At 43.0% G+C, this 25791-nt stretch overlaps 1 protein-coding gene across 1 annotated transcript in view; it reads left to right on the top strand.

Moving 5' to 3' along the window:
* Positions 1–25791, top strand: part of LOC124788794 (serine/arginine repetitive matrix protein 1-like) — an 88914-nt gene that overhangs the window by 17993 nt on the left and 45130 nt on the right. Inside the window, exons 2-4 of the mRNA XM_047256076.1 lie at positions 10364–10587; positions 19173–19319; positions 25538–25702. Of these exons, the coding sequence (XP_047112032.1) occupies positions 10364–10587; positions 19173–19319; positions 25538–25702 (536 nt within the window). The remainder of the gene's footprint in view (positions 1–10363; positions 10588–19172; positions 19320–25537; positions 25703–25791) is intronic.

Here is a 25791-nt window from a genome sequence, read left to right as displayed (position 1 = left end):
CATTTTACAGCCCATGCCTATCAGCTTTTTTTTCTTGTTTTCGTCCACTCTGTCAATTCTGAAAGTATGTCTGTGGAGTTGTGGTTCATCCTGTCGAGAAAATGGCGTTGGTACAGTAACTTTAAAAAATGTATTCCTTGAATAGGTACACATTACAGGTCAACTACTAGAGACATCGTTTTGTTTCTCTGAGGCTGGTAATGTAGTCAACATATCTCGAAAGATGATGTAAATAAAAACAACATTTTTGGTGAAACTTTCAGTTTTGAGTGCCAAAAAATACGATAAAATTGTTGATATAAATATCAATAATACTAATCATTTGGATTTGCAGCTCGTTGTGTTGACCGTGTTTGCAGTTACAACTGTAGGGTGTGAGGTCTGCTAGATATGCAAAACACCGTTTTTTCTCAGTACCCAAACATGTTTCAGCACCACTGTGCCATAATCAGTGGGTTTCCGTTTTATTTACTCTTTACACTTGGTGTGCTTGATTTTTCCGGATCACTTGTGTATTATTTACTACAGGTAGCTTGTCATGTTTTCGTGGGGCAAGTGTTTTTTGTGTTTTGGTGAAGTGAAAAGTGTTTTACGACCTTATTTGTGGAAAACACGTGTTATATTTACGTATGCATCCCGACACCTCACCATAATGCGGAGAATAAAAGGGCTTGCCACATTTGTACACCAAACTGAAGGATAGTCTTAGTGTCACTATTCTACAGCAGAGGATCAAAAAAATGGTTCAAATGACTCTGAACACTATGGGACTTAACATCTGAGGTCATCAGTCCCCTAGAACTTAGAACTACTTAAACCTAATTAACCTAAGGACACTACACACATCCATGCCCGAGGCAGGATTCGAACCTGCGACCGTAGCGGTCGCGCGGTTCCGGACTGAAGCGCCTAGAACTGCTCGGCCACCGCGGCCGGCTAGCACAGGGTCAAAGTATGAATATTACACACTTCTTCCTGCTCAGGCAAATGGAGTAAAGTCGGTTTTTTTTTCTTTTATGCAGATGATGAGGTCTACGGTGGTCGTGATAGGACTTAAGATGGTCGGTTCCTCGGAAAGCCCCACAATTATGTTTCTGCCGCCACTAGCGGACCAAAACCCAGCCGAGCATTCCAAGACAGTTATGTGTACAATATATCCCCAAGATTGATATTTCGAACAACCTTGAAAATTTTCTCAACATATCTATCCATTACCAAGTTACAGAGATTCAGCGCTACCCTACTTCTACACGTAAAACCCTAAAGAGGCGAAATCTAAGTAACAAATAACCACAGCAATTTGCTCAAAATTTAACGGTATATTCTATAGGCATTTATCTAGAGGATTCATCTCCTCATTTCCAAAAAACTGTATCCGTTATCAAGAAACACCCCAAACCCTTTCCTTTTGGTTATCGAACTCAGCGGCGGATTCTGAGGCGGCCATGAGCAGAAAATGACTGCAATTTTTACCATGTATTCCTAAGATCACGATCTCGAAGAGTCTTGAAAGTTTTCTTCATATATTTATCCCTTTCCGAGATACAGAGGTTCAAAGTTAGACTAGTTGTACACATAAAAACTACTCACGTAAAGTCAAATGTGAGCAAAAACTTAGTTTATAAAGCGACATAGCAAGGAGAAATATGCTGTAAACAGTCTCCGTTATCATCTGGGAATCCCATGTTGTAGTACAGAAAAGCACATGGATTTTTTTTTTTTTTTTTTTTGTACATAAATCCTGCCTGAACTGTAAAATTAGTTTTGCGTTATTTCAATTTCACGTAATTAAACGATTTAAATTTTATTGACCAATAAATTTCCTTTCATATGAGCTACATGCCTTGCTGGAGCAGGCAAAAGAAGGGCAACAGCAGAAAAATAATGCTGTCGGAGCACAAAAAGTGCGAATATATTCGCGTTTATTTAAAAGACTGACGAAAAAGTAGGGTACTAGCTGCCTCATTCTACCTTCCTAAGCACTTTAAAAATTTTTCAAAAAAGTTTGCCATGTCAACATATTTGCGCATTTTTACGCCGAGAGAGAAAAAAGCAGTGGCGTGGCAAAGAGACGGAAAAGTAATAAATACTGGAAGACAATGGCAGTACGAGAGAAACAGAGGGACATAGTCACAGTGGAACATAGTTGAAGTGGTAGAACACTGCTAGGAAAAGAGGGAAGGAGAGAATACCAGCCAGGGAGGTGGAGGGGGCGGGGGGGGGGGGGGGAGAAATATAGAGAAAGAGAAAGTGGAAGTGCGTGAGAACCAGTGATTGACAGTCTGTGGCAATGACAATGAGGGAGAGAGAGGCAATGACTGTGAGAAGAGACAGCAGCAGTAGGAAGGAAAAAGGATAGACATATTAGCATTGAGAGAGTGTAAGAGGTAGATTGACAGTGAGAGGAGATTGTAGTACTAGGCCAGATCGAAGGGGACTGTGGCTGTGTGACAGGAGACAATGACAGAGAAACACAAAGAGATAATGACCATGAGCTGGGCTGAATGAGTGAGTGAGAAAGGGCAACGGGGTATGAGCGACTTAACAGCGATGGACTAGCGGGTGTGAACGAGTTACAGTTAGGGGAGCTTGCGGGCGTTTGAGGTGAGTTGCATGTTAAAAAACGCACGAATATGTTCGCATGCCAAAACTTCTGGCAAAATTTTTAAAGGTGCTGAAGAAGGTGGAAGGGGACAGCTGGTACCCAAATTTTCAGTCAGAATCTTCTATTCGTAAATACATATTCGCTTGTTTTTTTTTTTTTTTTTTTTTTTTTTTTTTTTTTTAGGAGCATTTACCTGCTAGTTATTACTGTTAACCTTCACTTTTACTAAACTACTACTACCACATGTACCTCCCACATTATTATCTCTGTTACCACTTTGATGTAAACTACAGAAAACTATCTAGCCGCTTTACAATTTTTGCATCGTAAATTCTTCATACTCACTCAATAACACCATGGTCCATAGGTAGACCGCCGAACACGTGGGCATTGCATTTAAACAGAAGGAATGGGGTTTCCTGATCTAAGGGAGATCATTCTGTGCAAGAGATGGATAGGAACCCACTTCATGTTGTGTTATAGGCCGGGATGTTATCAAGATACCTGTTCGGACCTTGCCATGCCATACATCCCATTATGAGGAATAATGAAGTTTCGCGTGACTCCATCGCTGTATGAGACCAATGAAAAATTGTGCAGAAATGTTGATGATCCCTTTCTGAAAATAGCTTCTAAGATGGAGATGCAAATACTTCTGAGTAAGGCACGATAGTGCACACAGAGATCCGCTGAATACATAACTTTTATATATATGTACTCCAATATTCACTATACTGATTCGACGTAGGGGTATGGGAACTTCTCCGCAGAACTGTAGAAATGGGGACGTTTTTGTTACAATAGCAGCGAGTAATCATTCGTTTTCTCCATTAATAGTCATCAGAAGTTCAGTGACAGATTTGGTGATGGTATCATGAATGTGAAGAATGAGCGCTCATGGGTGCGACAGTCTAATGAAGGCCGAACGTAGTGTCACAACGAACCAGAACAATCTCGCCTCACTCCTGTCGGTCTGACCACACGATCGGATCGTGCAGCAGATCGCTTTGGAGGATAACACTACTGAGTGCGAAGGACATCGTCTTCATAGTTGGCATTTCCGTACTATCTGTGTACACAATCCCGTAAGACGAGGTGAAAATGCGGAGAGTGTCCCCCATATGGCTGCCACAATACCTGGCGGACAACCTCATGGCAGCGCGCGTGGAAATGTGCCAGACGATGTTTACACGTTGATGGCGGCACGAGTGGGACATCTTTTTGTGACAACAAAAGAGACGTGGCTGCCGTGTTGCAATCCTGAAGCAAAACGCCATTCTGCTCAGTGAAATTACACAGATTCACCGCCACCAAAAAACTTCGGGTAAAGACTGGAGCTGAAAAAGTGATGATGGTCACGTATTGAGAGAGTGACAATGCAATGCTTAACACATTATGTTCCAAAGAGCGATAGCAGCGTGCTACCAAGATGTCTGGAGAACAAGTTTCTTCTCTCATTGCTAGAAAAACGGACGGTAAAGGCTGTGCGTGTGCTCTTTTCCTTGACAATGCACCAACGGATTGGGTCAACGCGAGTTTCATCGTGAAAAGTACTTTGATGTGGTTTCACATGCTCCCTACCCATCTCACCTGGTTCCTAGCGAGTTTTGGCGCTCTCCAACGATGAAAAGATACTCCGTGGACACAGTTTACCAAGTTTTCCTGTGTAACTATTTTTCAGTGCTCAAAGCAGACTCTTAACGAAGTATTCACAGCGGCCATTGAATAATGTCGTCGACGTCGTTGTAGGTCTGTAGGACTGCTGCGATACTTCTTTGAGAAATGACTGAAGTATCAAATTTTTTGTGCGTCTATTTTGTGATAAAGATAACTGGTGGCCGTAGAATTTAAACTGTACCTTGCATAAATGAAAGGCACAAAACTGTGGGCATCCTACAGTATTATGTTTCTTGGTTGACCGGTTTTCAGCTTACAAGGTCATCACCAAATTATAAATGACTATCGCCACCAAAGAGGATACAGCACTGTTGAAAAATATATTACACACGAGAAATGAGGCGGAAAGGCAGCATAAATAAGTCCAGCGGCTCTAGACGCGCCTAGCTATATGTGTCCGTTGTCACCGATGCAACAGTTGAAGGAGGAACGTCTACTTGGCCTCACTAGAAGCCTTTAAGACCGACATCACGGTATATCTTCGCACAACGACAATGATAACAGTTGTACCGAATGATCAGATCAGAACAGTTTCTGAGATTTTATACGTAGTACAAGGGCAAAACAAATTTAAAGTCAGTGCACTGCAAATGAATCGGAAATAATTTTTTTCAAAATGTGATACTTATATAATTTTGACCAGTTCTTATAGCCAGGTTCACGTAACACGGTCCCTCATTTAATCCCAAAAGCCATAGTTCATCTTGTTCCTATGCAGCACAAAATTGCAGACGTGGACAATTAAAAAGATGAAAAACATGGAACACAACTCAACAAAACACTTAGGCTTGAATTATTGCATCTACGAGGGCAGTTCAATAAGTAATGCAACACATTTTTTTTCTCGGCCAATTTTGGTTCAAAAAACCGGAAATTTCTTGTGGAATGTTTTCAAACATTCCCGCTTCGTCTCGTATAGTTTCATTGACTTCCGACAGGTGGCAGCGCTGTACGGAGCTGTTAAAATGGCGTCTGTAACGGATGTGCGTTGCAAACAACGGGCAGTGATCGAGTTTCTTTTGGTGGAAAACCAGGGCATCTCAGATATTCATAGGGGCTTGCAGAATGTCTACGGTGATCTGGCAGTGGACAAAAGCACGGTGAGTCATTGGGCAAAGTGTGTGTCATCATCGCCGCAAGGTCAAGCAAGACTGTCTGATCTCCCGCGCGCAGGCCGGCCGTGCACAGCTGTGACTTCTGCAATGGCGGAGCGTGCGAACACACTCGTTCGAGATGATCGACGGATCACCATCAAACAACTCAGTGCTCAACTTGACATCTCTGTTGGTAGTGCTGTCACAATTATTCACCAGTTGGGATATTCAAAGGTTTGTTCCCGCTGGGTCCCTCGTTGTCTAACCGAACACCATAAAGAGCGAAGGAGAACCATCTGTGCGTAACTGCTTGCTCGTCATGTGGCTGAGGGTGACAATTTCTTGTCAAAGATTGTTACAGGCGATGAAACATGGGTTCATCACTTCGAACCTGAAACAAAACGGCAATCAATGGAGTGGCGCCACACCCACTCCCCTACCAAGAAAAAGTTTAAAGCCATACCCTCAGGCGGTAAAGTCATGGTTACAGTCTTCTGGGACGCTGAAGGGGTTATTCTGTTCGATGTCCTTCCCCATGGTCAAACGATCAACTCTGAAGTGTATTCTGCTACTCTTCAGAAATTGAAGAAACGACTTCAGCGTGTTCGTAGGCGCAAAAATCTGAACGAACTTCTCCTTCTTCATGACAACGCAAGACCTCACACAAGTCTTCGCACCCGAGAGGAGCTCACAAAACTTCAGTGGACTGTTCTTCCTCATGCACCCTACAGCCCCGACCTAGCAAGCCGTCGGATTTCCATATGTTTGGCCCAATGAAGGACGCAATCCGTGGGAGGCACTACGCGGATGATGAAGAAGTTATTTATGCAGTACGACGTTGGCTCCGACATCGACCAGTGGAATGGTACCGTGCAGGCATACAGGCCCTCATTTCAAGGTGGCGTAAGGCCGTAGCATTGAATGGAGATTAGGTTGAAAAATAGTGTTGTGTAGCTAAAAGATTAGGGAGTAACCTGGTGTATTTCAATGCTGAATAAAACAACCCCTGTTTCAGAAAAAAAATGTGTTGCATTACTTATTGAACTGCCTTCGTACTTGTAACAGCAATACGATCACAGTTACAAGATGTCACTATTTCTGTTCTTCCTGTGGTATGATTGGATATCCAGAACGAACCAATCACAGAAAAACCAGTTTTTACCATCTAGAAGAGAGACATCGCAGTGAGTGATGAATGCAGTCCACTCCACACGCTGTTGCAAAAGCTCATTCTGGAAAGGTGACTGTGTTACACCAATACGGTATTTCAATTACATTCTTCGTTGGTACGATTCACAGAGAACACACAACAAAAAGTCTGTACTATGATCATGATAATGTACAATAAATAAATATGGTTTACAAAGAGAAGTACGAGTGCCGTTCAACCAGTAATGCAATACTTTTTTCTGAAAGCAGGTTGGTTTTCTTCAGGATTCCAACACACCATATTATTACACACTCTTTAGGCTACAAGACCCCGTTTTCCAACATAATCTCCGCTCAAAGCGACGGCCTTACGCCAACTTACTAGGAGCACCTGTGTGCCTGCATGGTATCACTCTACTGGTCACTGTGGGAGCCACAGTAACCTCCACATCATCCGCGTACTGCTTCTCGCGGAGTGCATCCTTCATTGGGCCAGATGGAAGTCGGAAGGAGCGAGACACGGGCTGTAGGGTGGATGAGAAAGAACAGTCCAATAAAGTACTGTGAGCTCCTCTCGGGTGCGCAGACTTCTGTGAGGCCTTGCGTTGTCTTGGAGAAGGAAGAGTTCTTTGGCTTTTTTGTGGCGACGAACACACTAAGTCATTTCTTCAATTTCCTGAGTATGTGCCCCAGGACTCTGTTCTCTCCCCTCTCCTCTACCTCCTGTACACGGCAGATATGCTCCAACCCCCCCCCCCCCCTCCAGTACACTTCTTGCAGTATGCCGATGACACCGCATTCCTCGCCCTCCCTCCTACCCTTCAACGGTCCCAACATCTTCTCCAGAATCACCGTGACCTTTTTGCCGCATGGTGTAACCAGTAATTCCTGACAATCAATCCCTCCAAGACCCAGGCACTCATCGTAGGTCATACCACTCGCTCCTTCTGGCTCCTGGATTTCTCCCTTACTGTCTGCGCCCGTCCTGTCCGCCTCTCCCCCACTCTCACCTACCTTGGCCTCACCATTGACCGTCACCTCACCTGGATCACTCATCTCCGCTCCATCCAGTCCAAAGCCCACAACCACCTCAGACTCGTCAAACTCCTCTCTGGCTGGACATGGGGGTTGCACTTCTCTACCATCCTCCACATCTACAAATCCTTAATCCGTCCCATCCTCTGTTATGCCAGTCCCGCCTGGATATCTAACCCCCCCCCCCCCTAATTCTATAAGTCCCTCCAGATCCTCGAGCATCATGCACTCCGCCTCGAGTTCCGTATATGCCTCCCATCCCTATGCGGATCCTCTATGACCTCATTCCTTTCCCCCATCTGCTCCTATTCCTCGAACATATCCGCATTCTCTACCCCTCCCGCTGCCTTGATCCCCCTCACACCCTGGTTGCTCCTCTCCTCTCCCGTCTCTGCCCCCTACCACGCCTTCACTGTTGTGTCCCCCCTACCCTCCATCTCTACACCCTTCATCTCCTTTCCCAAGGTGGCTTCCATCAACTCCCCCTCCCGGATGATGCCCTCTCTCCCTCCATCTATCCCTCCTATCAACTCTGATCCTCACCCCCCCTCCTTTCCTCCTTTCTTTCCCTGGGCTCCCTCTCCCCCCCCCCCTTTTCCATTCTGTTTTCTCCCCGCCAAACCTCTCCTTATCTCCCTTCTCCCCCCCTCCCCGAGTCCTTTTGTATTCCCCTCCTCTGCGTTCCCCACTTCCTGTCGCGTCTGCCCAGCACCCCCCACCCCTCTTACGGGTCCTCATCCTCCATCAGCTCCTCCCCCTTCCCCCCTTCGATTTTCCTCTCCTTCCTCCCCTTTTTTACTTTTCAATCATCTGTCCGGTTTCCCCTCACCTGCTCTCGGCTGTGGTATGTCACATTTGCCAACTTTTTAGTGCAGTGTTCCAGTGAATGTCCAGTGTTGTTTCGTCTTTCTAGTGTTGCGAACAGAAACCATTCTGTCGCTGGATGTGAATTTTATGTCTTCTGCGAACAGAAAGCAGACTGTCGCCGTGTTTTTTTAATTGTCTGTCTATTATTTTACCTGTCTGCTTCGTATGTATTTTATTAGCATCATCACCCCTTTGTTCTATGTTTTAAGTTCCACAATTTTTTATCCATGTTACTATTTAAGTCTCCTATTTTATCGCCTGTTTTTATTATTTATTCTCTTCATCTTATTAAAACAAAGTCTGTAGGCTGAAGGGCGGCATACTAAGCTGCTGCCAGCCCGCCCCCTTTGGAGGGAATCGAAATTCAATAAAGGAAAAAAAAAATACTGAGAATGTGGACTTCCCCCCGCCCGTGAGAGATCGGATAGGTATGTGCGACCTTGTTGCGATGATTAACAGACGCCACTCATAACGACTGACTGTGCTTTTCTTCACTACCAGGTATCCGGAGACATTCTGCAAGCGCCCATGAATGTCTGAGATACTCTGGTTTTCCGCGAAAAGAAATTCAATGACAGCTCTGTTCTTGGAACGCACCACCTTTACAGACGCCATTTCGAAGGCTACGTACAGCGCCGCCACCTATCGGAAACTTCATGAAACTATAGCGCATCAAGCGGGAATAATCCACGTAGTCCCACAAAAAATTCCGCATTTTTTTACCTAAATTGGCCAAGAAAAAAAGTGTTGCGTTACTTATTGAACGCCCCTCGTGAAACGTTTCAGCATGTTAGTAAAAGGAGTAAATTTTTCGGGCCAAAAGATATGCTCGTACACCGCTTTGCAGATCTATTGTAAATGACCTGACTAAATAAGAAAAAAGGAAAACATTATATTTTCGAAAACTGTAAGACCTTGACAATGTATAAAATTTCAGAATTTTAGATGTGATATATTTCATACTTATACTGCAAAAACTTGTGTGCTATGTGCATAGTACCGGGACAGTTGTACATCTTTCTTCTTTCTAATTGATTTGGCCAATAGTGGACTGGAGGAACAAAAGATTTACCGAATTATCTCTCTTCCTCCATCATCCTTTCATTGAGTGTCTTCCCATTTTCTTCTTCACAAGTGAGCTAGATCTTTGACTCGAAATTCCTGACCTTAGTTGGGAATAACTTTTCATTCCAGATTTGCTATGGATCGATTTCAGTTTCCTCCGAGTATTTATTTATTTTCTCCAGCCATTCTGTAGCCATTTTTAATTTGATGACATATTTAAAAATCTTTCTGGGGGAATCTGCTTTCGTTGTCTCTTGTAATGTGCACATATAATTTACAATTTTACTTGAGTATCAGGTCTGTCCCATTTCCTGGCTGTCCGTGAAGATCTATTCTTATCTCTCCATAAATTATATTTTTCTCTGTCTGATGCTAACATCTTCCTGGAGATATTTGTTTCTTTCTTCTCTAGATCTTCGCTCTCCCTTTGTTGTTCAATGTCAAGACATGCTGGCCATAAAATGTTTCTGTCTTCACTATAATTATATTTTTTCAGTCCGTGTTCGAGATCCTCCATCCTAGCCCGTTGTTTATTCGTCTGTATTAAGTGTATTTTAGATATATGCATTCTCTGGGATTTTTGCCTTCTCTTACTATTTTTCCAAACTTGGTTTCCAGATACATCACTTTATCTCGTCCTTTTTTGTGCACTCGGTATTTTAATGAATGATGCTGAGTCTTGACTTTTCTGTAGTCAGGTGTATTTTATGGTGCATGTCATCCATTATCTATCAACATGACTGAAAGCCTTTTAACTAACCATGTTTGATTGTTATTTTCAACATCTGAATCGTTTTGCATTCTAGCGATATTCCCGCTTCATGGATCCGTGAAATTCGGCATAAATTAATATAAAAATAAATGTACCCAGGTCGTCCACCTCCCGACGATGAAGCAAAATCAGAGCGCCTTGAGACTAGGCAGACCGAATCGCCCCCTCCGCACCAGAAACCACCATCAGTGCCTGCATCCACGGCTGGTACGCCGCGAGCACCAGAGACTGCTCGAAGCCAAAAATCTTCCAGCCGTCTTAGCCGCAGGTCTTCCGGTCACAAGCCACAGGGTCCGCCACCGGTGCCTGAAGAAGTCACGGAGGTATGTAGAATCTTTCCGTCGTATGTACCACTCGCTGTATGTTATGTAAGTTCTTGTCTGTATGACGTAATGGTAGCACGATTGTGTGCTACGTGTTTAAGATCAACCGTAACAAGAACATTTATAAACAACAGGCACAAAAGAGTAATATGTTGTTGTTTTCAGTCCGAATATTGTGTTCAAACCTTGGTCGCCCCCTACGTGTCTACCTCCCTCACGTACCTCCATCGACAAATTAACTTTTCCTATACGCCATTTTAGGCATGTTGTGCCATAGGTCTACATTTCTTTTCTTTCCAGATTGGTTCAGTATCTCCACTTTGGTTATTCGCTCTGCCCATCTAATCTTCAGCATTCTGCTGTCGCACAATATTTCAAAGCTTCCATTCTCTTGTGTGAACTGTTTATCGTCCACGTTTCACTTTCGTACAAGGCTACACCCATACGAATAGCTTCAGGAAATAAGTCGTAGTGCTTAAATTTACATTCGACGTTAACATTTTTCTTCTTTTCAGAAAAGATTTCGTTGATATCGGCAGTCTGCATTTTATATCCTCTTTATTTCTGTCACTGGTTATTTTGCTACCTAAGTAGCGTTTTAAGGTCTCATTTCATAATCGGATTACCTCGGCATCACCTGATTTATCTTTTCAAGACACTTTTCATTCTGTTCAACCATCATTGAAAGTCCTTTAACATCTTTGACAGAAAAGTAGTGTCATCTTGTCCCGGAACTGTAATCCCTTCTCTAAATTTCTCCTACTTTCCTTTACTGATAGTGTAATCTACGAAGTCAATAATAGTGTGCATAGGCTCCATCCTAATTTCCTCCTTTCTCAATTACTGCTTCACACCTACACGTCCTTCGACTCTTACTGCCGCAATCTACTTTCTGTACAAGTTGTAGATGGATAACTTTTCGCTCTCTGTATTTTATTTCTTATAACTTCAGAATTTCAAAGAATGTATTCCAGTCGTTATTACCAAAAGCTTTTTCTAAATCTAAGAATTTCGTGAAGACGGATATGCCTTGTTTTAATCTATTTTATAAGTCAGTATTGCCTTCGTTTTCCTACCTCACTCCCCGCGTCGATCTTCTCCCCATGTCGGTTTCTGACAGTCTTTCCACCTTCCATCATTCTTATAATTATTATGCAACTACATCTTGTTAAACTGATGATTCGGTAATACACCTATCACTACATGCCATCTTTGGTATTGGAAGCATTACATTGGTCTTCATGTCAGAGTTAGTGGTGTAAACAAGAGTTAATGCTGCAATTCCTGACTAAGACAATGAGAATAATGAACGCGCTGGGAGGGGTATGGTTTTAATACGGTTTCCGATTTTGAGCCAAACTGACATGCTTCCACGGCGGCCTGATAACGTAATTTACTATAAGGGATCCGAAAAATTAAATACGATGACGTACTCTGATAATACTGCTCTGACTACCATTTTGAGCATGTGTCGCACAAATGATATAGCTATGATTAGTTAGTTTCATGTTCAATGGATCATTTACACGATAAATCGCAATGAAGTGGAATGAATCGTTTTACATTCACTACGTAAACTTTTCTTTTAGAACGCATTACTTTGCACTTGTCTGTGAAGTGTACACCATATGTTATAGCTGTTTACAAAGACAATTGTAATCGTAACGTGAACGTGCATTCGTTATAATACTGTAATTATGAAAAGGAAAGTTGCTGCTCACCACATAGCGGAGATGCTGAGTCGCAGATAGGCACAACAAAAAGACTGTCACAATACAAGCTTTCGGCCATCAAGGCCTTTGTCGAAAATAGACGACTGCAACCAGCTGCCAGAGGCTGCAGTCATATGTGTGAGAGTTGCGTTTGCGTGTGTGTGTGTGTGTGTGTGTGTGTGTGTGTGTGTGTTTGTGTGTCTGTCGTCTATTTTCGACAAACGCCTTGATAGCCGAAAGCTTATACTGTGACAGTCTTTTGGTTGTGCCGATCTGCGACCCAGCATCTCCGCTAAATGGTGAGTAGCAACTTCTCTTTTCATAATATTGTTACATTCCATCCTGGATTTTCCATTGTTTGAAACTGTAATTACATATACGAGGATCGAGATTCAAATCCTGTCAGTCCACCCAGAATAACTTTTCTGTGGTGTCTGGAAGTCAGTTAAGACGAATGCCGGGAAGTTTCCTCTGAAAGGGACAAGGATGAATATTTGTCCCGTCCTTGGCCAATCCAACTTGGGGTCCATCTCTGAAAAGGTTCAAACAATCTCGCAAGAAAAATCGCATCTACTGAACCGATGAAACAGACGGAGAAGTGTTGATGTTACGTGAAGTCAGTCAACGGCTCAGAATCATACATGGTCAGACAGCTAAGACAGGGAAACCCAGATATATCCAAAATGAGTAGATAACTCGATATTCTATTTTCGATAAGTTACAGCGGACAATGTGGTGGATATTCTGACGTATGTAATTTAATTTTTAACTTTTATAGCTGCCGAATTACTACATCGACCTTTCTAATGGAATTAAATATTTTTTCCTCTGGTGTTGAACAGAGGCTTCGTTGATGACTTGAACTACGTAGTGGAGTAGAACTTGATCAAATACACTGGTGTACAAAAAATAAGGACGAAAGCACCTTTCGCGTGATGTCTCACTGGCAAGTAACGTAGGATGATTCAGCTTGCTGCATGCATATAAAGAACTGCTACAGTACAGCGCAGAAGGTAACTGAAAGAAATACGCAAGACGAACAGAAATGACATCTTTTATACAATGATGATAATTTCATTGAAATAAAAACACGATTCACAGTTGTGCCCTGGACATTACACATGGTGTACATGGTCCTTCATTGGGTGTGTGTCCACCACGGACAACCATGAATGTTCTGAAGCGTGCTCCCATGCCAGGCACGAGGTAGGTGAAGAGTTCCTGTGGTAAGGCGCTGCTCTCCTCCACGAGCGTGTTTGACGAGAACTGGATGGCCGTTGGCGCATTTGGGCACGTTGCAGTAAGTCTCCCCAACGCATTTGACTCGTGCTCGACGGGATTTATCTGGGAGAAATTGGCAGTCCTTTCGCCGAATACTTTCGAAGAGCTCCTCCGCCAGCGCCGTTCGATGCGGTCACGCGTTATCACCCATAAAAATGAAATCTGAGACGAATGCACTCACGAAACAACGCACAAGGGAAAGGACTACAGTGGCACAATGACGCTGACTGGTGAGTGTAAAGTGTTGAAAGATTTGGGGGTCAGTACGCCCATGCAATATTATGTCTTCCCACGCCATAACACCTGGACCACCAAAACGATCTTGTTCGACAATGTTACTGGGTGCTTTACATTTTCTTACCTACCGCCATATGAGGGCACGTCGAGAACAATCACTCAGACAGAATTTGTTCTCATCTCAGAAGGGCACGTGACTCCACTCCTCGTTGGTTCACTCCCTATGCTCCTGGCAACATCGCAAACAGTACAGCCGGCGTGCTGGTGTCAGCAGAAGACAACGTACTGGTGGTCGGGCAAAACGAACGCCCTGATGAAATCACCGTGCCGTTGTGGTGAGATTGCGTGCTTTGCAGCCCTGTTAAATCTGGTTGCAATGGGACCCGCTGTTTGACATGGATCCCTTCTTGCCTGTTACACAATGCAGCGGTCATCTGCTGCTGTAGTTGACAGTCGTCGACCACCAGCTCTGCTTCGAGCAGCAGAGTTCCCAAGGTTCGGAACTCCGTGCACGTGGAACAATGCTGTGAGCAATATCAAACTCCTGGGCTACATCTGTCAGACCCGGCAGACATACCGAGTGCACATTGGGTTGCTTTTCTGCCCTGAATACTATTTCCCTAAGAAGCTCCATAATGCACCTAACAGTGGAGATCCCGAAAACTAGGAAACCCCTTCCCTCGTGTGCCTGCTCGCACGCTGGTGATGGGATGGCCACCTGTTCACTCACACGTTGAACGGGTGAGACCAGACGGTCAGCCTCCTATTAGCTCTCTGCCTCGAGCGATGCAATCGCGTTAACAGCCACCACTAATCACTTATCCTAAATGAGGGGGAATTCCCCTCCCCCATCACCACCTCGCCGGAGCCACTGGAAGGTGCCTCGACAGCATATATATATATATATGACTAATGCTGGCCGTTTACGTGTTTCTAAATTACGTAATGGCCTAAATTTAACATTAATGAACACATTAATTTTCAGTTCCTTTCACGCAGCTGCACTTGAAGCTAGGGTTCCTTCAGCCTGCAAGTTTTTAAATCAAAATACCTCTATGACTTACAAGGAGTTGTCTAGACTAAGGGATTTTAGATTAAAAATTAAAACTTCTTGTATTACCTTCACACGTTTTATGTTATTCGTTAAATGATCAAAAATATTGTTGATGTACATCGTAAACCTTTCTTAGCCAGTGATTGCTTTAGTACAGATTAATGAATGTCTTTTTCCTTCTACTGTTGGTATGGACATCGCTGTTCTTTTCAACTAGTGGTATATCTCTTAATATCGTGTTGGACCTCCTTTTGCTCGGCATAGTGAAGCAACTGGAAGTGGCATGGACTCAACACGTCGTTGGGAGTCCCCTTCAGAAATACTGAGCCATCCTGCCTCAACAGCCGTCGAAAATTTCGAAAGTATTGCCGGGGCAGGATTTTGCACACGAACTGTCCTCTCGATTATATTCCATAAATGATCGATGGGAAAGACGCTGGGCGATCCGTGTGGCCAAATCATTCAGTCGAATCGTCCAGAATGTTCTCCAAACCAATCGCGAACAATTGTGTCCCACTGATCCAGCGCATTGACATCCATAAAAATTCCACCGTTGTTTGGGAACATGATGTCCATGAATGGAAGATTTTAGAAAAAGACGTAATTGAGGAAACTGGTGATAGTTATTTAGCCGGCCGAAGTGGCCGTGCGGTTAAAGGCGCTGCAGTCTGGAACCGCAAGACCGCTACGGTCGCAGGTTCGAATCCTGCCTCGGGCATGGATGTTTGTGATGTCCTTAGGTTAGTTATGTTTAACTAGTTCTAAGTTCTAGGGGACTAATGACCTCAGCAGTTGAGTCCCATAGTGCTCAGAGCCATTTGAACCTTTTTTTGATAGTTATTTAAGTTTTTCTTGCCAGTGATGCATGATACATATCACTAAGCCCATTACATATTGAGTTACAACAACTCTTCAGAATTCGCTTGGAAATTGCATCAGCACCATATGAGCTTTTGTTTTTGAGAACTTCTATAATTCTACTATGTTCAGTGATTCAGGTAGGTTACACTTCTAGCTGCCTAACGTTTCATTGGGTGACATTTCAAATAAAATCTCTAGCTTCTTCAACTGAACCTATTAATCCTATTTTTGTTAGTACATGTAGAAAGCGATCATTAAAAATATTCACAACTTGTGAAGTGTCAGTCACAACGTTATCATTCCCTTGATTGTGGTAGTTTCTAGTGCCTTGCCTGGTTACCCTGTCTTTCTCTTTGAAGAACATTAGTAACAATTTCCTCTGTTGCTTTCTCTCTAATGGGATTTATTATAACTGTAGTATACTCTGAAAAAAGTACCTGTTCCGCTTGATGAATGTAAAGTAGTAGCCATTCATATATACAAGCTGTTTTCAGACTATCTTAATCAAACGTCTAGGGGGTGATAGATCACGTCATGGAGAATAGCTTTTATTACCGACAAAACGTTCGCTGACGCTTCCCAGCGATGTCATGCGTCGATTGTATTGATATGCCCCTGAGAGGCGCAGGCTGTAAACACTGTAAGGCGTGTGTATGAATTGCGCATTGCCTATAATCCAGCCATCCGCTCCGCATCAAAAAAGATAGGCGCACCAAAATTAAAGTAACTGATTCGCTTCTAAAATATCTTTATCCTCTTAGAGACGCTCATTTTTAAGGTTTCCTAGTTGAAAATCACTCTGTCAGTTTACTGGGGTAGAGAGTACATGGAACACCTGGTTAGTAAACCCTGGTTGTTGTTGTTGTGGTCTTCAGTCCTGAGACTGGTTTGATGCAGCTCTCCATGCTACTCTATCCTGTGCAAGCTTCTTCATCTCCCAGTACCTACTGCAGCCTACATCCTTCTGAATCTGCTTAGTGTATTCATCTCTTGGTCTCCCACTACGATTTTTACCCTCCAAGCTGCCCTCCAGTACCAAATTGGTGATCCCTTGATGCCTCAGAACATGTCCTACCAACCGATCCCTTCTTCTAGTCAAGTTGTGCTACAAACTCCTCTTCTCCCCTATTCTACTCAATACCTCCTCATTAGTTATGTGATCTACCCATCTAATCTTCAGCATTCTCCTGTAGCACCACATTTCGAAAGCTTCTATTCTCTTCTTGTCTAAGCTATTTATCGTCCATGTTTCACTTCCATACATGGCTACACTCCATACAAATACTTTCAGAAATGACTTCCTGAAGAACGCTTTCCTTGCCATTGCCAGTCTACATTTTATATCCTCTCTACTTCGACCATCATCAGTTATTTTGCTCCCCAAATAGCAAAACTCCCTTACTACTTTAAGTGTCTCTTCCTAACCTAATTCCCTCAGCATCACCCGACTTAATTCGACTACATTCCATTATCCTCGTTTAACTTTTGTTGATGTTCATCTTATACCCTCCTTTCAAGGCACTATCCATTCCATTCAACTGCTGTTCCAAGTCCTTTGCTGTCTCTGACAGAATTACAATGTCATCGGCGAACCTCAAAGTTTTTATTTCTTCTCCATGGATTTTAATACCTACTCCGAACTTCTCTTTTGTTTCCTTTATTGCTTGCTCAATATACAGATTCAATAACATCGGGGATAGGCTACAACCCTGTCTCACTCCCTTCCCCACCACTGCTTCCCTTTCATACCCCTCGACTCTTATAACTGCCATCTGGTTTCTGTACAAATTGTAAATAGCCTCTCGCTCTCTGTATTTTATCCCTGCCACCTTCAGAATTTGAAAGAGAGTATTCCAATCAACATTGTCAAAAGCTTCCTCTAAGTCTACAAACGCTAGAAACGTAGGTTTGCCTTTCCTTAATCTTTCTTCTAAGATAAGTCGTAAGGTCAGTATTGCCTCACGTGTTCCAACATTTCTACGGAATCCAAACTGATCTTCCACGAGGTCGGCTTCTACCAGTTTTTCCATTCGTCTGTAAATAATTCGCGTTAGTATTTTGCAGCTGTTACTTATTAAACTAATAGTTCGGTAATTTTCAACATCTGTCAACACCTGCTTTCTTTGGGATTGGGATTATTATATTCTTCCTGAAGTCTGAGAGTATTTCGCCTGTCTCATACATCTTGCTCACCAGATGGTAGAGTTTTGTCAGGACTGGGTCTCCCAAGGCTGTCAGTACTTCTAATGCAAATGTTGTCTACTCCGGGGGCCTTGTTTCGACTCAGGTCTTTCAGTGCTCTGTCAAACTCTTCACGCAATATCATATCTCCCATTTCATCTTCATCTACATCCTCTTCCATTTCCATAATATTGTCCTCAAGTACATCGCCCTTGTATAGACCCTCTATATATTCCTTCCACCTTTCTGCTTTCCCTTCTTTGCTTAGAACTGGGTTTCCATCAAAGCTCTTGATTTTCATGCAAGTGATTCTCTTTCTCCAAAGGTCTCTTTAATGTTCCTGTAGGCAGTATCTATCTTACCCCTAGTGAGATAAGCCTCTACATCCTTACATTTGTCCTCTAGCCATCCCTGCTTAGCCATTTTGCACTTCCTGTCGATCTCATTTTTGAGACGTTTGTATTCCTTTTTGTCTGCTTCATTTACTGCATTTTTATATTTTCTCCTTTCATCAATTAAATTCAATATTTCTTCTGTTACCCAAGGGTTTCTACTAGCCTTCGTCTTTTTACCTACTTGATCCTCTGCTGCCTTCACTATTTCATCCCTCAAAGCTACCCATTCTTCTTCTACTGCATTTCTTTCCCCCTATTCCTGTCAATTGTTCCCTAATGCTCTCCTTGAAACTCTCTACAACTTCTGGTTCTTTCAGTTTATCTGGGTTCCATCTCCTTAAATTCCCATCTTTTTGCAGTTTCTTCAGTTTTAATCTACAGTTCATAACCAATAGATTGTGGTCAGAGTCCACATCTGCCCCTGGAAATGTCTTACAATTTAAAACCTGGTTCCTAAATCTCTGTCTTACCATTATATAATCTATCTGATACCTTTTAGTATCTCCAGGGTTCTTCCATGTATACAACCTTCTTTCATGATTCTTAAACCAAGTGTTAAACCCTGGTAGTTCGACGAAAACTCATCGTCCCATGGTCACCAAATACTAAATGTTACCTAACGTCTACAGGATTCGCCAGTGAATATCATTTTGTCTCTAACAAAAGTATTTCCCCATGACGTGATCTATCACCTCTGCAGGTTTGATGCAAAAACGTTGGAACAGTGTGTATAAGTAATAGAGCTGGACCCAAAACTGAACCCTGTGGGACTCTATTCGTGATTTATTCTCAGCTGCCTGACATTGTTTGAATTATTCAGTTTGCGAAGCAGTTATGTGTGACGTGGCAGGTGTGTGTGTACAGGTGGAGTGCGTGGTGCATCTGCCGCCGCCCCCACCGCCGGGCGTGGACCCACGCCTGTGCTACGTGTGCCAGCTCAAGAAGCTGAGGGAGGAACGCGCCGCGTCAGCACCCAGGGAGCCGCCGGAGGTCACAGCCGCCAAGGAGCGGGTGAGTACTGGCGCCACCGCTCCCCTCTCCTCAAGCACAGCCGCTAAGTCAGCACTTGCGCTACGCAAGCTACTGTTAAACAGTACTGAGGGGGTTACGTGGTATCTTCATGCCAACCAGCACAGATGCCCAAAACATCAGTCATGCGAAATGACATGGCCTCCTCACAGCAGTCGATCGAGGCAGTCAGGTAGATACAGTATTTCATGAGTTCAGGAAAGCATTTTATTCTGCCGCTCTGTTAAATAGGGAAAGTTACGAACAGGTTCTCCATTGAAAACGTGAACCTAAGTGGCATTATTTATAGGCACTATACAAGAAACCTTTGTTTTGTCTGTGCTGGTGATGCATGATTCAAAAAAGAAAAGAAAATATTCGTATTATCCCAGTGATAAAAACTATGGAATATGATGTAAACACATATCACTTATTATTGTGAAAGTAAGTTAATGTACACTGAGGCGACAAGAGTCCTCAGATACCTCCCAATATCGAGTTGGACCTTATTTTACCCTGATTAGTAAAGCATTTAGACGTGGCATGGACTCAACATGTCGTAGGAAGTCTCCTGCAGAAATATTGAGCCATGTTGCCTCTATAGCCATCCATAATTGAGAAGGTATCGCCAGTGCAGAACCTGCGCACGAACTGAACTAATGTTCGATGGGATTCATATTGGGCGATCTTAGTTACCAAATCTTTCGCTCGAATTGACCAGAATGTTCTTCTAACGAATAGCAATCTATTGTGGCCCTCTGACGTGGTGCATTGTCATTCACAAAAGTTCCATTGTGTTTGGCAACTTGAAGTCCATGAATGGTTGCAAATGGTCTCCAAGTAGCTGAACATAACCATTTTCAGTCAATGGTTGGTTCACTTGGACCAGACGACCACTCCACATGAACACAGCCCACACCATTATCGAGCCATGACCAGCCTCCACAGTGCCTTGGCTCCATGGCTTCATGGCACCTGCACCACACTCTAACTCTACCATCAGCTTTTACCAAATGGAAACAGGACTCATCTGACTAGGCCACGGTTTTCCAGTCATCGAGAGTCCAACTTGTGTGGTCCTGAGTCCATGAGAGGCGCTGCAGGAGATGTCGTGCTGTCAGCAAAGGCATTCACATCGGTCGTCTGCTGCCTTAGCCCATTAAAGCCAGATTTCACAACACTGTTCTAAAGGGTATGTTCGTCTTACGTCCTAATCGATTTCTGTGGTTATTTACCCTAGTGTTGCTTGTTTATTAGCACCAACAACTCTATGCAGACACAGCTGCCCTCGGTCAATAATTGAAGGCTATCGCCACTGTGGAACCCGTGGTGAAAGGTAATGCCTGAAATTTGGTAGTCTCGGTACACTATTGACACTTTGGATCTCGGAATATTGAATTCCCTAACGATTTCCGAAATGGAATGTTCCATGCATCTATCTCCAACTACCATTCCGTGTTCAAAGTCTGTTGGTTGGTTGATTTGGGGGAGGGGGCCAAACAGCGAGATCATTGGTACCATCCGATTAGCGAAAAATGGAGAAGAAAGTCAGCCGTGCCCTTTCAAAGGAACCATCCCGGCATTTGCCTAAAGCGATTTAGGGAAATCATGGAAAACCTGAATCAGGATGACTGGATGCAAGTCTGAACCAACATCCTCCCAAATGCGAGTCCAGTGTGCTAACCACTGCGCCACCTCCATCGGTCAAAGTCTGTTAATTCCCGTCTTGCAGCCATAATCACGTGGAAACCCTTCCACATGCATCACCTGAGTACAAATGACAGCTGTGCTTCTTTTTTTTCCCTTTATTGAGTTTCGATTCCCCCCGAAGGGGGCGGGCTGGCAGCAGCTTAGTACGCCACTCTTCAGCCTACAGAATTTGTTTTAGAAAAATGAAGATAATAAATAATAAAAGCAGGTGATAAAATCGGTGACTTAAATAGTAAAATGGCGGAAAATTGTGGAACTTAAAACATTAAAAAAGGGTTGGTGATGCTAATAAAATACATAGGAAGCAGACAGGAAAATAATAGACAGACAATGAAAAAGCACAGCGACAGTCTGGTTTCTGTTCTCTAGAGATACAAAAATCACACCCAGCGGCAGCATGATTTCTGTTCGCAACACTTTGGAAAGACGCACAACACTGAACACTCACTCGAACACTGCACTAAAAGTTGGCACAAATATGTCACACCACAGCTGAAAGCACATGGGGGGAACCTAGACAGATGATGGGAAAGAAAAGGGGGGAAGGAGAGGAAAAACGAAGTGAGGGAGGGAGGGAAGGAGCCGACGGAGGACGAGTCATAAGAGGGGAGGGGGGCTGAGCAGACGCGAGAGGGAGTGGGGAAAGGCAGAGGAGGGGAATGGAAAAGGACTCGGGGGTAGGGGGGAGAAGAGAGGCAGAGAGAGGGTAGGTGGGGGAAAAACAGGATGGAAAGGGGGGGGACAGCCCTGCCAATCCTCTGTCCTGTTTACTTCGTGTACGCGATGCTACCGCCATCTGTATGTGTCATATCGCTATCTCATGACTTTTGTCACCTCAGTGTACTTAGCTTAATGGAGGTCATCCATCAGACACCTGATGCACATTATTTGCATTATGCAAAGTCACTAGCTTCCCCATTCCATTACATAAACATAGTCCTGTTCGCCTATTCCTACTACATTACACCTTTAACATTATTCTCATCTGTAATAGCTTTCCTTTTTGCCTATCGCAGTGTTTCTCGTTGTATGACGTTTGAGCACTCACCCTTCATATGTGGTAGCGTTGCTTTTATTCGCGATGAAATTTTTGAATTTTCTTGTTTCTAGTGCTTGACTTCGTTTGTGTGTGCGTTTTAGTTGGAGGCAAATCACCGACTTAATATTTAATTGGCGACAGGATCCTATAATGCTTTTGTTTTCTTAGAGTGACCTCTATTACCCATGTCATCCCCCATTTTATATTTGCTTCCCAATTTCTATCTCTATTTCGCTGTTCTGTGTGGAACTCATCAAAGAGTCTTTCTGTTAACTGATTACGTAGAATCTCGCATGGTGCCATCGCAATAATAGCAGGCAATAGTTCGCTTAATTCATTCTCAGAATCCTCTAAATGGACCTTTCATTTTCTATGTTTGTGATGGCAGTAGACAACATCCTAAAGCCGATAAATATGTTTGGGGTATGTGTATGTAAACTGCTTTCTTGTTTGTTTGTTTTCTTTTTTTTAACGGTTTACTTCATCAACATAAGCGGTACTACGTGCAGTAGTAACACGCAAACACCTGTGCTGTGTCTACAGTGGAGTTAACCACTGCTTCATGTTCATGACTTGTCAGATATGAGGCATTACTATTTACAGGGATGTACAATCGAGATTTAATACATGTTGCAGCAACAACCGTTGACATTTATTGTAGTGGATTGAAGTTCACGAGAAACTGGACTACTCAGCTAACGCAGAGCTGGCCAGGCTTATCGACAATAAAACTATTCGCACAGTAGAATTTCAGCAGCTGCTTCTGGATTTTGCTCCGGAAATTCATCAGTAAGCAATCTGCAACTAGTTCGTAAAATGCACACGTAGAAGAGCAGAGGTGGAGCAGCGAATCTAGTACTATCACAAGTTGGAGCAGCGAATCTAGTACTATCACAATGCGTGTATCCAGACAGTGGTGCCAAATTATTTTGAATCCACAGTTCAGTTCTGTCGATGAATACATCAAAATTGGTGATGCTCACATGGAACACTTGCCATGAATTTAAGCTATTGCCACAAGGTGAGAGTTGCTAATGTCAATAAAAACTAAAGGCGTATGAATTTCTTTCTGTCCATGAGTTCCTTATCTAAAAGTTCCCGTCTACCATCCTTTGCTATCTATATGATTTTGATCCTAAGTTTGAGAACACTGTAAAACAGGAACAGTTTCACGTCTATCATACCTCCCTACATTATGCCTAGTATTACTGTAGTGATTACAGATGATTTCATATCCCAGGGCAGAGTGCTGCACTCTCAGGAAGTCTGACATCTGAAACTGTATTTCTTAGTTCTTCTTAATCAATAAATGCTGTGATACACTTTAATTCTCGATAACTCGTAAAAAGTGAAGACTTAACTTCGTTGGCTCTAGTTTACATCATCTAGAAGAACAGTCGCCGAATTTAATACAGAGATGAATTACTTTAAAGTGATGCATTGTCGGTATTTGACAGTTACAAATTTGATTTTTCGCTAAGTTCCTATGGGATCAAACTGCCGAGATCATAGGTCCCAAATTTGATTTTGTTTGACAGTTGTTCATTCTACAACGTTTTCACGCATTTACGTCATTTGCTGCGCATACATCCACGATTATACCACACTTAGTCATCAGATTATTTATGTTTGCCAACGTATATAAAATATTACACCTATCTAGAAACCACCTCTCAAAACTCTCGTAAAAATTCTCCCAGGGAACTCGAAAGTCGGAGGTGTCCCAAACGGCCGTCTGTCCGGCAGCCAACGCACTACTTGTAGGTACACAGGTCGGTCGACAGCAAACCATCCAATCGTTTCACAAATCCATTTGTGAACCTTGCTATATGTGCTGTGTGTTCGTATTTTCTTTAGGTACGGTAGTGGTAATGTTGTGGTAAATCGAAAGATTTTTCGAAAGTCTAGAAGTACCAAATCCAACACTGAAGTGTTCAAAGCCAAATATCAGGTTGATAACTGTTTCAATTTTACGCCAACACTTTGCAGCGGACATGTCAAATGCTGTCATCGCTGTATGCCACTTTCCTGGATTAGATGTCATCTACATCTACATCTACGTGATTACTCTCCTATTCACAATAAAGTGCCTGGCAGAGGGTCCAATGAACCACCTTCAAGCTGTCTCTCTACCGTTCCACTCTCGAACGGCGCGCGGCAAAAAAGGAAAACTTAAATTTTTCTGTGCGAGCCCTGATTTCTCTTATTTTACCGTGATGATCATTTCTCCCTTTGTAGGTGGGTGCCAACAGAATGTTTTTGCAATCGGAGGAGAAAACTGGTGATTGAAATTTCATGAGAAGGTCCCGTCGCAACGAAAAACGCCTTTGTTTTAATGATTGCCACTCCAATTCACGTATCATGTCTGTAGCACTATCTCCCCTATTTCGGAATAATACAAAACGAGCTGCCTTTCTATGAACTCTTTCGATGTCAGTCCCACCTGATGCGGATCCCACACCGCACAGCAATACTCCAGGATAGGGCGGACAAGTGAAAGTAGTCTCTTTAGTATACCTTTTGCACCTAAGAATTCTAGCAATGAATGGTTTGCTCTACCCACAACATTACCTATGTGATCGTTCCAATTTAGGCTATTTGCAATTGTAATTCGTCAGTATTTTGTTGGATTTACGACCTTCAGGTTTGTATGACTCATCAAGTAATCGAAACTTAGCTGATTTCTTTTAGTACTCATGTGAATAACTTCACACTTTTCTTTATTCATGGTCAATTGCCACTTTTCGCAGCATACAGATATCGTATCTAAATCATTTTGCAATTCATTATGGTCATCTGATGGCTGCACAAGACGGTAAATGACAGCAGTATCTGCAAAAAATCTAAGAGGGTTACTCAGATTGTCTCGTATGTCGTTAATATAGATCAGGAACAATAGACGGCATATAACACTTCCTTGGCGAACGCCGGATATTGCTACTGATTTACTCGATGACTTTCCGTCTATTACTATGAACTGTGACCTTTCTGACAGGAAATCACGAATCCAGTCGCACAACTGTGGCGATAATCCATAGGCACGCAGTTTTGTTAGAAACGCTTGTGAGGAACGGTGTCGAAAGCCCTCTGGAAATCTAAAAATATGGAATCAATTTGAAATCTCCTGTCAATAGCACTCCTTACCCCATGAGTATAAGGAGCTAGCTGTGTTTCACAAGAACGGTATTTTTTGCCCCAGTCTTCAGGTACGGATCTTTCTACGAGCGAGCGGTTGTATATAATTGATAAATATGGAGAAACTGTATCAGCATACTCTGTAAGGAACCTGACTGGTATACGTTCTGAACCGTTCTTACAATGGGTCACGTCCTGTGGATTTGTATTACAGAAATCATATATTTCATTTTGGGACTTTCACAGCTAAAGATACAGATTTCTACTTTTTTGTTATCTGAACTTCCGTATTTCATCTTTATTTCTGCTAACGAATGTCTTACATAATGTGTTACAGGTGATAAACCTGGATATTATGAGGGTCGACGCAGGAGGCGCAATAGATGCTATGAAAGAGGCGGACGCGCGTCGGTCAAGAAATATAGAATTCGCTCTCTACAACAAACATATCGGCGAGCAACGGCGCATGGACATGATGGAAGAAAAGCAGAGGAATTTAAACGTAAGCCCCGCACCACTAATTGAGTTTCATGTGTTTTCATTCGGTTTCCTCATAAGACATCCTCACACTGACCTAAAGAACCGTGTAGT

The sequence above is a fragment of the Schistocerca piceifrons genome, chromosome 3 (genome assembly GCF_021461385.2).
Source record: "Schistocerca piceifrons isolate TAMUIC-IGC-003096 chromosome 3, iqSchPice1.1, whole genome shotgun sequence".
NCBI lineage: Eukaryota > Metazoa > Arthropoda > Insecta > Orthoptera > Acrididae > Schistocerca > Schistocerca piceifrons.
The sequence above is the reverse complement of the archived record's forward strand: the minus strand, read 5'-3'. Positions and strand labels throughout refer to the sequence as shown.